The following is an 18,297-nucleotide window of genomic DNA, read 5'->3' as shown; positions in this document are numbered from 1 at the left end:
TTGAGAACCAAGACTCTGCCGAAGAAACCATTTTTTAGGTCTGGCCTAGAGGCCGCTTTAGCGGTCTTCTTAGCTTCATGATTTCCAAAAAACTATGTATGAAAATGCATCTAAAAAGAGGCTTTCAGTCCGCCTTCTTCATTCACTGGTCTATTCAAGTGGCATTAATATTTTGCTTCCACTCACCAAAACACCTAGCACAAGATCATACCATTTCATTCACTGGCTGTCATGCACTAAGTGGCAGATTTTTGTCTGATCACAGGTGCACAGCCACATGAAAGAGTACACTCGAGTGCCATGACTGGTGAGCCGGCGCTGCTTGGCCATTCATTTATTCTTACACTTTTCATGTGTTTGCCAATTTTCGTTCTGCATGTTGTACATTTGTAAAGAGTACTCGCTGGATAAACAGGAACAAAGTGACAGTTGAAAAAAACAATCCTAGCGGCTGCTAGGGCACCAAGCTGAAAAGAAGAGCAGAGAACACCCTGATCCATTTCAAAGGGGAAGCGTAAAGGAGAAACACAGAGCGGTAGACAGCAGGGTACTCAGAAAAGAGCAGGATAAGCACAATGTTTGACATCATTCATGAAACAGTTTACAGAAGGCTGCAGTAACAGCTTACAGTGAGTTATTTAACAATGAGTTATGTCCCCTCTTTACCCTTATTAAATGTAAGTGTAGGCTCCAAAAAACTGCAGCATTTTGCTCTTTCTGAAGGAAATGCACAGTTTGCATTATAAGAATTTAGCTTACGTGTAAACGCCTGCCTTACATTTACACAACCAAACTAAGTTAACCACAGTGCTAGAAAATGTGCTGAATAGCTCTACATTATCAAGTTCTACTTTTTCCTAAAATGTAGAACTGGAGTAAATTGTACAAGAAGGTTTTGGGAACATGTTATCTCAATCTTCTATTTAGAAATATCAGGCTGTTTAAAAATAAGAACTTTGATGACACACTGTGCTTGGGCGGACTGCTATCTTTGTTTACAGGAATGCGAGTGATTAGACTCAAGAGAATGATACTCTGGTAAACTAACTGAATGTTGTACGCCAGCCAGAATCAGGTATAGCTGTCTCAGCAGTATTTAGGTGCAGTATTTTAGCATATAAATGTGGCTCGATTCATTCTGTGACACAGGTCGAAGTAGTAGCATTTTATTTGTATACTGGCCTGGATAGTCCACTTGGAGCATAAATGGAACAAACACTTGTTTAGCATTATTTATCACTGTAGGAATCGACCAGGCCACAATTGTCTACATTTGCTATTATGCAGCACCTTTATATTCAAGTACTGGATGCCCACACATTTCAATTCTCCACTTCTGGGCACAGCACTTACTTGTATTCTGCACTGGTCGTACTCTCTTTTGACTGGTGGTTCTAGGGTGGGGGAGGAAGGAGCTGGAGGAGCAGGGACAGGTTCTGCTGGTGGAGATGTCTGCGATACCCCTGCACCCCCAAACTGGAAAAAAACAAAACAGACTGATTAACTAGGGCAACCAAAAGTTTACTTCATGAGACTCCCCAAGGCCGAAGGAGAACCCAAACAATAATCCAGCAGATTGGCATATACTGGCAGAAGACATCTTGTGTACAACACACAGGTTAGAGTTCCTTTATTTTGAAGGTTCGCATACTAACGAGCACGGAGTTAAAGATGTGACTCCCATTTTTATAATGCCTAGAAATAATTTAATTAGTGAAGTACTTAATAAGCATCACTTTTATAATATAGAGCGTTTATGTGGATCTGTCCAGACTTTCAACCACAGCTGTCATGTAGAAACTCCCCTTCTGGACAACTGTCAAGTAAATATTTTATGAGAGCTGAACCAAATAGGCAAGCTATTGCTAATCATTCCATCTATATCCCAGCTTGCTATGTGGAGATACGCTCCCTGGCCACAAAGACTGACCTTCTTAGCCCTTTCTGCTTTGTCTCGTTCAATTTTCTCACGCACCCGCTGCCTAAGAGAGGAAGAGATGAGAGTTAATGGGCTCCGTCACACAACACAGGCCGGGGCTGAGGGTCAGTAGAGAGGCCAGCTCCAGCTGTCAAGGCACAAAGTCCTTCTTACTTTGCCATCTTCTCCTCCATCTTCTCCCGGCGGCGCTCTTCTGCCAGCTTTTTCATCTCATCCTCCTGCATCTTCTGCCGGATCACGGATAGCTCTTGGCCCTGCTTCCGCCGTTGCTTCTCCTGTTCAATCTGTTCCCGCTTCTCCCGTTCCTCGCGCTCCTTCTGCTTCTGGGCAATAAGCTCCATCATCCTGTTAGTAGGTAAATAAATCGTTCTGTTATGTCAACCACATTCAATGCATGTATGAAATTAGGGATAAAATGTCTGAGGTTAAGCAATCTGTATCCCACACTCAAATAAGAAACTCCCACTGGAGCACTATGTTGTTTAAAGTTGCATTTGCAATGTACCACAGCAACATTTTAGACTTGCACCTACACATCATCCAATGGAGGGATAAGAACAAAAGGTACCATTTACCTCAACAGGTGTTATAAAGTGCCACAATGAAAGCATTAAAATGTTGATTCTATTTTTTTGTTTGGGACAGAGAGGAGCAAAAACGTACACTTTTACCCATATGCATGTGATAAGTATACGATTACCGCTTCTCTACAAGGAGTGGGCTGGAGCGGAGTGCTGACAGGAGACTGCTGTTCTTCCAGACTTTCTGTGAGGCCTCTTCTCGACATCCCAGTGGTTACTGGGCACAATCCAGTTTAAAAACGTAATATCTCCAGAACCACGTGGGCTACAAAGAGGATTCAAATGGTTTGGAATATAAAACGTTCGTATTAAAAAATGAATGTCACGGCTTCACTACCAGATGGTGCAGATTTTGATTCTCGGTTTCTGCTGCCCAACTGGGCTGCAGGAGGATTGTGGCTCCACTCTAGAGTGTATTCAGCCTGTTGAGACATTATCCACGTACTATTTACCCAGTTGAGTCCTATGCAAGTTCCCCTGACAGGAGCAATGCAGCTACTCGAGCAGAGGGAGGCTCTCACCAGGACACAGCTGCAGTTCTCCAAGCAAGATTTCTGACTTGGGCCTAGTCCAGATGGAGAGGATTATTCCAGAAAAAGTTCCATTCCTGAGATCACGTTCACACCACACTGGTATGTAGAGTCCCCTTGGACATCAAAATGAGTATGAAAGACTGGCTCAAAGGGGGTGGGCAGTATTTTGACTATTGTATGTGGTAAAACTAAATCTACTTCAGACACAACCCTGCACAGACAAGTGAATTCCCAGGAAAGCGTACATACAGGCAGCGATACACCATCTGATGGATTACACAGATGAGGGGCAAATGGACCCTCCATCGCTCCCTACCTGGTAAACCACATTTCATATAAACTCTCCACCTATGTCTTGCACATGATGCAAGCAATGGGCGTCATGAATGGATGGAACTTTAGTAGGGAAGGCTGCTTCCCACAGTAGAAGTTAGAACAAAAAATAAAAAAACAAAAAATATCTGAACTACAATGTCGCCGCCACCACCACACCACAACCTGGGTTGAAGGAGCACGAACTACCTTCACATAGAATATGGATACGTCTTCAGAGCCGTCCCCTCCAGCCAGAGTGGTGCTTGTATTAGAACCATTACAGAAAACGAGCAAGCACCACCTGTGAACTGGATGGGCTGTTGAGTTACCTAACTGGGTTAATCAGAAAATAATCAAGGTTAATCTCAGAAAATAAAGGTTAGAGAAGGAAAGTGGAGTATTTCCAAGATGTGCATGGGATATGACCCAGTACTATCAACTGTTGAAAACTGTTCCTTAAAGATATTTAAACACAACTTTAGAATATCTGCCTATTTTTGCTGTCTTAAAGCTTTAGAGATTTAATTTCCTTATTTTTCTATCCACACACAAATAATTACTTTTTGTTGGTCCTGTTCTGATAAAAAAACACACCAAACTTCAATCAAGAAAAGGGACCATTCACTTAAGGAACACCGGACTCTGGTTACCTAAACCCTACCACTAATACGAACAAGCAACGGACAGCGAAAAGATAGTTCCATGAACCACTGCATCTATTAATTCCTTTTTTGTCTCTTTAGTAGTAACTTGTAGCACTATTTTCAACTAGAAGATCTGTAACTTAAGTTCTTTATCCTTGAATCACTTGACGACCACTACAAAATATTTGCAGTTCTGCTGTGGGGTGTAGAGGCAGGATGTAAACAGCATGGGCTGCTGTCTTTCTGTGATGCAACCACATTCCGCCCTTTGCACCACTGACTGTGTTACCTTTGTCTGAAGCGAGAAAGAGGAAGGTCTTTGTTCACCTGGCGAAGTATTTGAAATAAACAATTTGAAAAAATAAAAAACATTTAAGGAGAACCAAAAAAAAAAAAAAAAAAAAAACACAGAACGAAACCCCATATCGAGGATGACTTTCAGACGAGTAGTAGTCATGCTGGGGATCTTTTTCTTTTCTTCTTCTCTTCCAACCCCACTAGTATAGACCTTCATGTCCCTGTACGATTAATGCTATTGGCTAAAAATCTAGAAGGGGGTAAAACTCATCTTCATAACTCGAGTCAGTCTATTAAAAAAAATACTCGGAGCACTATCATCAGAGAAAAAGAAACTGGTAAAAACTCAAGGGTTAGGGAAGCCACAACAATCAACAGGTCAACAACCCTTGAAGCAACACAATAGACCAAATACCGGAAGGCAGTTCTGTAAACCGTAGATTAACCCAGTCTAATGTGTTGCCCCACTGAAGCGCTGAGCAATACTGAATACCTTCTAGTTTGTTCCTCTCGTTCTGCCTCGGTCAGTGGCTTTTTTCCTTCGGCTGACTGGCCTGTCGACCCCTCTTCTGCCGTTTCTAGAGAGATGAGAAGCAGAGAAGGCACATCAATCTCAAAACTTTACTTTGCGAACCAGTATCCCTCCCTTCAGAATGAATAAGGAGAAGAGAAATAGTTATAAAAATTTTTAATTATTCCCAAAAACATTTCAAATATAAAACCTAACAGGTTACACAATAAAAAGATTTCAACATTTACAATATTGACTATAAGAAAAAAATATAATATACCTACGTTAACAACCACACTTCAAGAACACTAACGTCGTGTCCGCAAAGCAGTTATTGTTTGAGACGGTTTTTTTTAAGCTGTATCCACAAATGTAAGCGTTCAGGGCAAAACTTGTGAACTGTCACTGTTAAAACAGTAAGCAACTGCATCTTTGCAAGTGAGAATTCATCAAAAATAAAAACAAGACGACAAAGCCAAAAACTCTGTTTGCACTCTTTTCCTTTACCTGTACGGTACAATTGGCAATTATTCTAACCTAAACAAGCTTGAGCAAAGCCAATAGGTCTCGCCTGTGGGCGAGCTATTGGCTTTGTCTTTCGGTGAGGTGGTGAATGGGAGTGCAGGTGGGGTGGAGAACAGAAAGATAAAGCTAACTTTGTAGCTATCATAGTAACTAAGAATAGTTCGTTAGCTATTCAAAGAAAGTAAACTACGAAGTGTGTGGAAAATAGCCTGATAAGTGTGACTTTTGTAAAGAGACCACGATTATTAGTAAAACTAAGCTTAAAATAAGCGCTTTCTTTAGAATCGCAATGAGTTCTAAAACAATAAGAAACCGTGTGTACGTTTTCAAAGAAATAGTCTTAAAAGCTGCACTTAGTTAACCAAATAAATATTTGTTTATGTATAGCGACCGTTGCAGAGGCTAAGCATCACTCCTTTTAAAACCGATACCAGAGAACAGTTAAGTATTTATTTCGGGAAAGTTGTCACGTCTTTGCTTGGACTCTCCCCTAATGCACATAGCTCTGATACGTTTTTAACAATCTATTCCATGATGAATTCGATTCTTGGACCCACACTGTATGTTCAGATCAAAGCTCTAGCATGAGTGGAAAGGAAAAACAAATGTGAGCCCTCTCCAGCAAGAAAGGCGGGGTTCTATACTGAAGGTTCCTAGTTTAAAGGAATAGTCATTTGTTTTCCGTGGAGCACGTTGCCAGCAGAATTTTCTGAACGCCTCTCGAGCCTTTGTCCCGATTTTCGTGCTTGTTTCTGGAGAATATTTTAAGAAGGGAAATGATTGAGGAGCGCCACATCATAGTACTCGGTGAACAGCTGCAATGCCTCACTTGCTTGTTCAACGGAAACCTAGCTGAACAGAACTCCAAAAAAGAAAAAAAAGGAAGCAGCGGGACGTGGGAGGAGGTAGGGACGGACAAGCACCAAGAGAGGAGGTAAAAAGCAACAATGAATAAATAAAAAAGTTATTTTTATGCAAAGTGAATCGAAACTAGTTTTCAACGATTCCTAAATTATCTGCTTGATGTTGAGAAGCATATTAAAATTAAAAAAAACAGTGACGGGGAGAGAGGCATGGGACAAGCAGCAGTGGAGGGGTGTTTGGGGGCGGGAAAGCAGCAGCCTGGGAGGGCTGGTGGGGTGCGGGCAGGAACTGATGTGTGGTAGAGTTGGGGAGACAGGCAGGCACTAACTGGGGTGGAAGGAAGTAACAACTGTATTGTATTAGTATTTATATAGCACTTACTACCCCCGACTAGGCGAATCGCTTTTGGGCGTGTAGCACGCTACTCCGGAACCCAAAAGGAATTAGTGGTGGATTAGTATAGGGAAATAGGAGGACAGTTTTAGTATTATTACGAGTTAATTTGAGTTGCAGATATGCGAGTTTGTTAGCTGGATTGACTGGAGTAATGGAGCGGTGGAGGAGGGAAGTATCCAGAAGTGTTAATTGGGAGTTTATAGTAATAGGAATTTAGGGTTGGGATGAGTAAAGGGGGGGGGGGGTGGTATAGGAGAGGAGTCTGTGGAAAGGGTTAGGGAGATCATAGTAGCAGGAGGGGTTTTGAATGAATGAAGATGAAGCAAAAAAAGTATCTCAATCTGACTAGGATAAACGGAAGGAGACAGAATTAATCAGTACTTGGTCCATGCTCCAGCCAAAGGGCAAACAGGCAGTTAAGCATGCACAAACTGACCAATCTGAAGCAAGGAAATGAGAGGGACAATGAAGTGACCCAATGGTAAGCAATGTGCGGGCTGCAAGTCCCTCACTGTATACTATATACCTTGCAAGCGAAAGCGCATGCACGCTCAAAGGAGAGAGCTAAAAAGCATAGCCTACAGCAAGATTCACAGTCATTAGGAAATCTTATTTGACTGCTTCTAAATTCTACTCGTAGCAGAATAAAAAAAGAAAACTGAATTATCTTATATGTAATGTTATGATTCATGATAGAATGAGGGTAGCCAGTAATATGAGAATTAAAAATATAATCTAAATATTTTTTATTTGACAGTTCAAGATAATCCGGTTTCTAAGAGTGAATAAATCAACTGTCGTCACAATACTCATTGAAGAGTAAGTTTCCATGCTTTAGGCAACACACATGCCAAGAGGGGTACAAGGATTAATTCCTGCCTCCCCATCACATGCCAGAGAGAGGATTAAGGAGATCCAGCAGCTGTCCCTCTAGGCTTAGGCTAAAGGTTTGAAAAGGTGGCATTTGTGACAAGAGCCTACCTAAGCAAATCAAACTCCAAACATTACCTAATCATTCTCTCACTCTGACTTATTACTTTGTGACGCCACTGAGCCTCCCAGGTACAACCAATTATTTATTTAACCCCCCCCCCTCGTTTTCTAAGGTCTCAGACACTCTGTCAGCCGACTGTGTAGCAGCGGCTGCAGCATCCACGGTGTAGCAGCCGGGCTCTCCAGTGGGCATCAGACAAAAGGCCTTGGGGTAATGAAAGTCGCCTTGGTTCATCATATATTTAAGACAATTAGGCATTTCCATCACTGGGCAATGGCACACCTTAAACAGCAGAGTTAGTCTCTGGCATCTCTTAGCATTTCATTGGTAAAAGGTATTTTAAAGGCATTTTGTTGACTGGTAGGCTTTTTCTATTTTACACCTCACTAGAACTGCTGTTTATTGTGGCACTGAGTTGTGTCAAGGAGAGGAAAAGACCAGAAAAGATGTCTCTTCTTCATCTTCACATAAGGATAGGGACCAGCCTGAAAAGCAAAGAAGCAGACTATCCGGATATGTTTCGCCTCCTGGCCAGGTGTTTAACTCAGCCTCACCAGTGCAGTAACTGGCTGAGGCAGAAACATCAAAAGCTTTGAAAAAAGTGCTTCAGAAACGGAAAGCAAGCATCAGGAAAAATGCTAAGACTCGTGATCAGCAGTTTTCTGACTCTGAAGCCCAAGTACCTCAGCAATGGGTAAATCAATGTGTGTGCACAAAGGCGATTCCTCTACTACTCAAGTTCATTTGGATTTCGATCCAGTACAACTTCCAGTGGAGTCTGGGGGCCCTTGTCTACAATATGAAGGGCCAAATCAGGTTGCAATGCCTATGCACCAAAAGGACAATGATTCAATATTCAGGCAGTGAAAAAAATAAGGGCTTATCAACCATTTCAAGGTTTCTGCTGAAGGTATACACACTGGAAGAAGCAGACAAGTTCCTCCCACATAATATCAAAGTGGATTCTATCAGGGAATACAGCGATAAATCTAGAACCTGATACAGTAGTTAAGAAGGTGAACAGTGGTTTGAAAAATAGTTTTTGACAATAAATTGTATCCATAAGCAAGCATCTATACTGCCTGAGCTTCTCAGTCCCTGGTCATAGACTGAGACCTTGTCTGTAGCTATTAATTAGACTACTGTCTGCTCGGATCCTCTTATTACGAAGCACATTTCTTGTGGGCATCATTAGATCCATGGCCCTCACTTCCGAGGCACCAGTTTTGGAAAGACGAAAGTTAAGAATGAGGGGCTGTGAGGCAGACTTTTTAAAGACGGCTGCCCCTTTAAAGGCACAGTTTGAAAGACATACATTTTTTGGTGAAAAAGAAGACGCCTTGATTAAGAATTCTTTCAAAGAGAGGAAACACAACTTGTCGTATAAAGGAGCAGTATCTAAATCTGGAAGATCTTGAAGTGGGGAAATACAGAATCTTCCAGAAAGGACCATAGGTCATACAACTCCTGGCTCAAGAAGTTTCAGCCACAGATATCTTCTAGAGCTCCAGAATCAGCAAGCCAGGCAGAAGGATCAAAGCAAAACTCCTATTACTGATCTCCTGTCATCCCATAGGTGGTAGGAAGTAGTAGTATGGACTATTACGCAATTTAGAAAAGAACCATCACAGATTTCTGGTTTCTGAACATCAACAAGACTGTTTATTGTATAACCAAGGATTATTTGTCTTAACACTCCAAAATAACTCCCCATGTCTGTCCCACAAAACTTAATCAAGAGAAAAGTGTTTTTGCGGAGTGCATGCATTACTGGAAGAGAGAGCTGTGCTCCAAGTACTGGAAGAAGAGACTGTAAAGGGTATCTATTCAATACTTCTCTTAGTATAGAAATCTTCAGGCGATTACAGACCAGTGCTACATCTAAAGAGGTCCAATTCCTGGGTGAAGACAGTTAACTTCAGAAAGCTCACATTACAAAAGACCATACCCACAATAACAGATAGGAACTTTCTTTCTGCAACAGACCTCCAAGGCACCTTTCCATCCATATTTATGTAAATCAAAGATTTCAGTGTATTGCTGTAGGAGGGATGTCATTTTCAGTTCAGTCTTGGCCTTCGGACTGGATGGGCTCCACGAGTCTTCACCAGGATTCTAGGTCCTGTTGTGGCAGTGCTCCATCATGAGGGAATCTTCATGCAGCCTTTTCGGGACAACTGGCTGATTCACTCTTGATCAGAATTCATGACAAACATGCACACAGAGGGTTCTTTCAGTACTAATAAAGCTTGTTTTTTCATAAATCTTCGAAAATCTCAGATAAAGGCTTAACAAGATCGAAGTGTTCATTGGAGCAAATATCAGACTGATCTAGAAGTAGACTCTCTCAGACAAGAGGATTCAGATAATCCAAGATCATGTTTAAAAAATACTCTCCCTACTTTCACCTAAACAGCAGATTAGTTGCAAGTACAAGGAGATTTTACAGCAAAGATCTTCATGGTGCTGTGTACCAGATTGCAGGAGCAGCAAAATCGGGAGGCACATCCTGCACCATTTGAATCCAGCCTCTCTGGACTTTTCTTTCCAACTCCGAAAACCACAGGTGGTAGTCCAGAAGCTTCACTGGTGGCTAATCCCACATAAACTCAACAAGGGATTTTTCTTACTGTCTTCTCTGCCACCTGTTGTAACAGCACACACTAGCAGTGCAGGCTGGGGGACCTGGATGGTTTTCCTCAGGTCCAGGGGCCTTGGTTACCATCACAGAGAAGCAGGTCTTCCTACTGGAGATAATTGAAGGCCATTTGGTTAACTGTGTCTGGATGTTCCCAACTACTGACGGGCAAGGTGATTCTGGTCAAGACTGACAAGAGGACTGTTAAATCCTACCTCATTAGATGGGTGGAACAAGGTCAGTCTCTCTAGCCATGGTTTCAGATAAGATATTCTTATGGGCAGAACAGACAGTGCTGTAGATATCAGCCATTTATATTCCGGAGGTATCACATTCTGTAGCAAACAGGCTCAACAGGGTGATCTCTTCCTCCCAGGAAATGTGCTCAAGTCATACACGTTGTTCGGCGATTTGTCAGGTATGGGGAGGGGAGTCAGATTATAGATCTTTTTTCAACCCCTCAGAATTTCCTACTGAAGCTTTCCTCAAGAACAAAGGAAAAATGGTCTTGGGAGCGGATGTCCTGCCCATGGCCTCAGCGGCTCCTTTATGCCTTTCCACCTTTTCCTTTGATTCTAAGGTTTCTAATCAAGGTCAGGGAGAGGAAGGTTTAGGTGATCTGAGTTGCTCCTTCTTGCTCACACTCTTGATGGTATCCTCTTGTGATACCAATGAAGAATTGTCAGGAGATTCTGTTGCTGATATTCCCAATCCCTCAACACTGTTCTCCCCTCCGTCACAGGGCATAGGAAAGGCTTAAGTTGACAGCTTGGAGATTGAAAGGGAAGAACTGAAGATGTATGGTCTCTCCAGGATCTTGCCTAAACAGTGCAATTGTCCTGGAAGACTTTTACTCTATAGTCCTATAAGAGACATTGGTCCACCTTCAGTAGAACGCGTGGGTCTACGCATTTGACTCCTCAAAGATCAACTCTAGTGCAGATTCTTTTCTTCATGATGGGTTTTCTTCAGATCTTAAAGTTTCCACTTTGAGTTCTCTAAGGCCAGCCATTCAAGTGTTCAGGGGATCTAAGAATAAATTATCCGCCAACCACGGCTTAATCAAGAAGTTATGCATAGGGTTTAACAATTTAAGACCTTCCAAAACCTACATACCATCATGGCATTTACAGATGGTTCTGGAGTCTTTTAGCGATCTATCTTTGAGACTTTAAAATTAAGTGCTCATTAAGAGTTGGACATTAAAAACCTTTTTTCTTGGGGCAATTACATCAGCTAGGAGGTTAGGGGAATTGGGTTTCTTATTGTTTAGGCACCTGTTACTTATAGTTTTGAAGGACGGAATCATTCTCTGGTTGGGGCCTTCTTCTGCTTCAGAGGTTACTTCTTCTTTTCATAGAGAACGGGAGCTAGCTCTTCCAGTATCTTTTCCTTCACCTAGTGTTTCAGAGGAGAAAAATCTGTACTTACTAGATGGAAGAAGGGCTCTTTGGAAACAGTCTCTAAATGACAAAGATCTCAACATTTCTTCTTTTTAGTCAATTTTGATCTGGCCAAGACGGGAGCAAAACCTACAGGGCAGATCAGCAAGGGCAATGTTGGCTACTTTGGCACAGCTGCAAGAAGCTTTGATAGCAGAAATATGCAGGGCTGCGACCTCTTCCACTTTTGTTAAGCATTACAGAATCATGCAACACGTGATCAGAGTTCCTTAACTCTGTGGAGTGAATAGGGGAGGATAAATCTGTTCTAGTAAATTCTTGGAATACATATTCAGATGTCCTGATTTTTTATTTTTGCTGTAGTACATAGCACCAAGTAGTGAAGCAAAGCCAGAGGACGATTAGATAATGCTTCAATTATTTACCAGCAACTGCATTACTATGAGCCCTTTCTTTTTTAATTTATTACCGCCTTCGCTCTTGAGTGCTAGGGCAACTGATATACTCTGTATGTACAGGAGATGTGGGGTGAGTTTTTTTTTTTTTTAATTAATGAGTTGACTGGTGGTGTTTAGGAGGTGCAGCAACACCACAAAGTAACAAACCAAAGTGAGAATGGACTCCTAGTAATGCAATTACAGGTAAGTAATTGTATCATATCTGTCCCAGGTTACTAAAGGAGGAAAAGGCAGTCATTATTTTATAAGTGGTACACTTTGGCAACTCTACCAAAAGGCCACATCCCAGGATATATCCTCCTGCAAATAAAGTGATGGAAAATGTAGGTTTTATGGCATATGAAATAATCATAGTTGCCAATGTACCTATTACCTAAGCATTTAACCTACAAAAAGGAAATATTTAAGAAGAATTTTCACTCTGTAAAGTTGTTTTATAAAATATTGATTTTCCGGTCTTAATTAGCAAGCCACCAAGGTAGTTCTAGGGAGACAAAAAGGACAGTTCATCGTTGCCTAAATGACAACTTCGACTAATGCTTAAATTCCACCTTTCCCAATGCCTTTAGTCTCTAACAAAGATCATAATTTTGGTCCTGCTGATAAACCACCCAACTGCAGTTACTACTGTAGACAATAACACCTTCAGGACTCCAAGTAAGCCACGTGATGGCCCATTGGATTCCCTCGAACTTCTTGAAACTTAATGCCAATAAGTCAGAAATTCCTCTGCAATGCAAACAGTTTGGAAACTGGGGCCCTAGCGGTGACCAGTAATATTAGCGTTACTCACTGAACCCAAGTCTGAAGTAAAGGGAAATCTGTGAGTGTGGGTAGATGGCCTTTAGGCCTCAAGTCAGGGCAATCAACTCCTGTTGCTCTGGTGTGTTACAGAGTGTGAAGAAAGTTTTGCTCTTTTTTCTCCCTCAGCTCAAAAGATGATCATTCAGGCCCTGATGGTTTCTCATTTAGACTAGTGCAATGTGCTACACCTGTGATTGTCTAGATACGCCAAAGAGAAATTACAAATCATACAGAACGCAACGTCAAGGGTCCTTTGCCATGTGCCAAGTACTCAATCAGCGACTCAGCAGGTAAGGGCTTTACATTGGCTTCCCATTGAGAAGAGGATGCATTTTAAGGCCTTATGTGTGGTGCAGCAAATCTTATACACTGGTGCGCTAAGTTTCCAATATTATTCAACCATACCGCCCAGTCAGGCTGCTCAGATCAGTGGACCTTAATTCAGAGGTGATCCCTAGCTTTAATTAGGCAAGACAGTGAGGACGTCATTCCAGGACATGGCACCTAACTTAGGGAACAAACTTCCTAGTCATTTAAGAACAGTGTCTCATTATTTTAGCTTTAGGAAGCAGCTCAAGACTTAATTGTTCCAGTCGTAAAATTCGCTATATTCCACTGGCTTTGGAATGAGCTCGGAAGCCCTAATGTAGCGCAGCTATGCATACTATAAATCCGTTTAACATACGTGCCATCAAGTATTACCCATTTACTGAGTCGTTTCTAGACAAAACATGGCATTTGACTCAGATCAGCACTACAGAAGCTGAGATGGGGTGCTAAAATTAATGTTGGCTTCAGCCCTTTAATTGGTTAATATTCTGAAACTAGTGGCCAGACAACAGCCTTTAGCCTCACCAAAGTCCCTAAATACAATGATAGATGATCTCTTAAAGCTGGTGAAATACCTCATGCAGAAAGGTTGCCTCGAAGCTAAACCCTGTCCACACCATCAAATACTGCCTTGCTGGTAAACAATTCAAGCAAACAAATACGGTCTGATGAGGTGAATTGAATAATAGCCCAATACTGAAAGTGTCATCGTATAAACAGCTCCATAATGTGTTCAAAAATCTCTCTTAAAAAAAAACCTATAAAAGATGGCTTTTGTTCGCAAATACTCAGATTCCTTAAGGAGAAACCTCACATTAACTTTAGCACATCAATGACAGCAATAAAATGAAATATTTCTGATTCCCCAGGAATACCCTTCTTACATAAAGGATGGAATACTGAACCTTTCCATGCGTCTGGCCTTTTACGAGGACATCCCAAAGAGGACAAGTGCCTACGAATTACATCTTACCTGAAATTACATCCATTGCCTCTGGTATATGACCTTCGGGTGGTTCTTGTGTGCCTAAAACGTGGTCCTGAGGAGGAACGTAGGGTTCATCAATATCAGGGTCAGCCTCGTGTTCCATCAGCCTGGTGATAACGGAGAAAACATGTATGGTAAGCGGCAAAGTAGTTAGCTGCAAGAACCAGCAATCCCAATATTTCTTCAATGACTCAGCCTAGAATTTTTTATGGTACACCTACCAGTCCATGGCACGCTCGATGCCTTGGTTTCCTGTTAGCGCCAATGCTTTCTCTCTGTTAAGAAAGGAGCAAAGTGAAAGTTACAGAAGAGGATAGAACCATGCAGCACTGGGGTTATGTCAATGTACTAGACTTAGGGCCATATGTATGAACACATTTTCAAAAAGACATAGAATGGGTCAAACCGTTTGATACATCTGGCCCTTAATCTTTCCCTCCTCGTTTTAATGGAGCAGAAATGAAGGGAAATAATGTATAGCCACAGTACCACTATTGTGGTGAGACGATCCACAGGCCAGAGGGGTTCAAATCAGTTGTGGTTTAGGGGAACAGATATTCAGCAGTGTTTATATAGAACATTTAACTTCAAAACAGGGGAAATGTTGCTAGCTTGCTGGTCCCTATGTTTCTCCCAATTCCAAGTCTTCTTTGTCTTAACTGTGTATTTCACTTCCAGTAAATCCTTATTTCCTCCTTTTTTTCTTGTATCAATTAAAACTGATTTTCATATCGCTACCCTGCACCTTTTCTTGATTTATGTATCGTCAATATTATGTTCGCAAATCCTACCGTACATTCCCTTAAACTCAAAAATATAATGTCATCCCATGCCAGATGGAAGTAGCTTGCCTTGGTTTTCTTATTGCATTCTGGCACTGGTAGTCCCGATTCAGAGAAAGAAAAAGAAACAAAGTTGCAAATGCAAAAAACAAATGCCAGAACAGGATGAACTATTCTTACTTGTCACAGAACAACTAACTTGTGAACTCTGCGCAACTTTCATCTATAAATTAACAGTATAAGTCAATCCCACTGCCCCACCGTCTGTTGCTGTACAAACGAGCATAACTAAGATCGAATATCATAACCACCAAGGCCACCTGGAATTCAGCCGGGAAAATCTATTTAACGTCTTGTGATCAATAAGTATTATCCGGGTTTAATATGTGTCTGTGACTCATATTTTACTTTTCTTAACTTCTCGTCACATTTAGTGTAAACCCGGAAACGTACCCGTTGGTGCGAGAAACTGGTTTTAAGAATAACAGTGCAGTCAGGGTAAGAGAACGTCTCATACCAAGCAAGTTCAGCACAAGTTGGAGATATACTGCTTGCCTCAAAGAAGCTGTACGACCCTCAATTGCATAGAGGTGTGTGTGCAGGCACAGCAATTCAAGTGTTTTTCAAGGGATTCAGAGTGGTTACAATGATCTTGGGTTGACACTCCTAGTGTAAACATATACAACACATGCTTGGTGGCATATAAAACCTTCTTACGCTCTGTTATGGGAGAATCCCATCTCCAACAGGCTTTCAAGTGCCGAAAACTCCGCCATGATCCCAAATACCTGTGCAGAGACAAAACAGACGGTATCAGAGCGGCAGCCAACTGCAGAACACTGACGGTCATCCATCATCTTCAATACCTAAGCAGAGACATAACAGACGGGATCAAAGCAGCAGCCAACTCTAAAACATTGATCGTCCCCAGCACCTCGTTTTCCCTAGGTTTACTCAATTTCTTTAGCTCCTTTTCCCCTTCTACTTCAAGTTATAATTTCCCGACCACTGCCCATTTCCATTCCCTTATGCAACAATGCTTAATCTGAGCATGTGGTTGAAGGGGGGTGGGGCGGTCCTCCTCATTTCTGAGGACCAGCACTTATTTTTCCTCAAAAGACTTGGTGCAAATCAAGAGAGAAAAAAAAGCACAAAACGGTCTGACTCTAAATCAAACACTAATGTATAAGCCCTGCAACGGACCACTTTGTAGTCTATTGCCCATGTCACGGCCACCTTCCTATGCTATCCTTATCACTGCATCCACTTACGCTATGTGATCACTTTTTTCCACACTACACCATTGTAGAACCTTCGGTACAGTGTTTAATTTCGAGTCTCTTAATGGTTTCTGTACATAAATAATGACTGTACGGCATTCGGGTCTCTAAATAGTATTGCTAACATTGATTTGTTTGTGATTGGATTAGCTGACAATCAACCATTAATATTGTTCATGTGGGTAAATTAAACCTAAAAAGACTTGTTGCTTTTTTTGTTTTATTTCTTCCCCGTCAGGGACGGGATGCAAACTATTTACAAGACACTGGCATTAAGTGAAGCCCATTCTTTTTACATACCGACTTCAGTTCCCCAATAGGAGTCTTTTTTTATCTTTCCTAACGCACCAACCCCGTGCAAGGAAGAGCATTTAGGATATTGTAAAACAGTATACAAATTATATTACAATTTTCTTAATGAACTATTTTATTTTTCCAAGCGATGTCTCCAAGCTTATCAATGCAGATCCACCTTTCTATCTGTTGATACCTTTAACTCCTTTTATTTCTTAGCATCGTGTGTTCGTCTACCCTTGTCCAGCGTTCATTTTTTGTACTAAACCACAAAATGAATGCATTTTAAAAATGTTCGTTCTGTGTCCCCATCACCACACAAAACGCCGCTGGCCATGGTCTCTGAAAGGTTAATTTTCGTATAATGCCCTTCCCGTATCCGGACCCATTCGTATCTTTCTCTTACATTCGTCCAGTCCCTCCCCTTCCATATGACTGGTCTTGGTGGCTTCATGCCCTTACATTTCTTTTTAACAATTAAGTGTTTTGACCCACTCAAAACGTGTTTTTGTATTTTATCTTTCCTTTCTCTAGCCTCATCTTCTGCTCCTTATGTTTCTCTTGGTACCGCTCTGTAAACCCTCTCCCACGCACGATGTAATGTTTTCTTTACAACGATTCCCCTTTTTCATGTATTTTGATGCCCAACCTCAAGTATCTCCCTTGGCACACGCTGTCCTATTAGTTCATCTTTCCGAGCATCCCATTATTCACCGAGTTTATTCAAGTTGAAGTCACGTCCCACTCAGAGATCTCAAATCCAGGGGCGTAGCCTGTACGTGTACGGTATGATGGGGAGGCCGGGTGAGCGTCAGATTTTCCTAGCAATCAGGCTCTTATAAGGTAGAAATACATTGTCACGCGCACTCTATTGGAAAGACTATTTACTTTGATACGCAGTCCCATCAGTATTGTAGAAGCTGGCACACGAAACAAGTGTTATCAAGAGAACTTTACACGTCAACCACTCAGCGTCTGTCTTGGCATGACAAAAGCCGGGAGATGTGGTCCGGCGTCCCTGCCTGACACGGGTGCTCAGTCCGAGCGGGGGTGGGGAGAGCGCAGAGTACTCCATCATATATGAGCAACCGCTGCCCGACTCATAACTGCCATAATGAGGGTGCGTTAAGACTAGGGCCGCCGTTTCGCGTAGAATGAGCAGGACCCGCCAAGGGCGATGCCGGATTACTCCATTCCCGACATAGGTTCTGCTGACACAGAATAATTATGTACCTGCTGCGCGCCCCGGCTTTCCTCCGCTGCTTTCAATGAGTACCTTCCGGACCTGTACCAGCCGGAAAACCCCTGTGACCCATGCGAATCCGTCCACGGCTGTGCGGACTTCCGCCAACAAGAGCCAGCCGGTCTGTACTGTGCGTCACTGGTGCCTCGCTTCCTGTGGACTCCGCTCGCTCTCCTCCCAGTCCACTGCGACTATGAATGACTGGGTGACGAGAGCCACCCGGCTTAAGCTTACGTCACCATCAGGTTGCTTCCTGTGGCTCTTTCCAGCACGTGTCTGCCACGACCTAAAGGAATACTTGTGTATAATGTAAATCGAAGAGCCGAGTGGGCATACATGTCAACATTTTAGAAGAGGAGGGTGGAAGACTTAAAACAAAAAAATAGGGAGAATGTATTTCCCAGTTGACTAATATTGAAGGAGAGGCAATTTCAGAAGGGAGACAGGCAGAATAAAGACACATTTTGCCTCAATAATA

General features: G+C 42.1%; 1 protein-coding gene across 1 annotated transcript in view; it reads right to left on the bottom strand.

Annotated features, from left to right (window-relative positions):
* Window positions 1-17,978, bottom strand: part of UBXN1 (UBX domain protein 1) — a 73,747-nt gene extending 55,769 nt beyond the window's left edge. Inside the window, exons 1-8 of the mRNA XM_069207191.1 lie at window positions 17,810-17,978; window positions 15,720-15,790; window positions 14,442-14,495; window positions 14,206-14,327; window positions 4,803-4,887; window positions 2,093-2,284; window positions 1,931-1,982; window positions 1,354-1,476 (exon numbers count right to left, since the gene is read on the bottom strand). Coding sequence (XP_069063292.1) covers window positions 1,354-1,476; window positions 1,931-1,982; window positions 2,093-2,284; window positions 4,803-4,887; window positions 14,206-14,327; window positions 14,442-14,495; window positions 15,720-15,778 — 687 coding nt within the window. The 5' untranslated portion in view covers window positions 15,779-15,790; window positions 17,810-17,978. The remainder of the gene's footprint in view (window positions 1-1,353; window positions 1,477-1,930; window positions 1,983-2,092; window positions 2,285-4,802; window positions 4,888-14,205; window positions 14,328-14,441; window positions 14,496-15,719; window positions 15,791-17,809) is intronic.
* Between the last annotated feature and the right edge of the window lie 319 nt (window positions 17,979-18,297).

The sequence above is a fragment of the Pleurodeles waltl genome, chromosome 9, assembly GCF_031143425.1.
Source record: "Pleurodeles waltl isolate 20211129_DDA chromosome 9, aPleWal1.hap1.20221129, whole genome shotgun sequence".
Lineage (NCBI taxonomy): Eukaryota > Metazoa > Chordata > Amphibia > Caudata > Salamandridae > Pleurodeles > Pleurodeles waltl.
The sequence above is the reverse complement of the archived record's forward strand: the minus strand, read 5'-3'. Positions and strand labels throughout refer to the sequence as shown.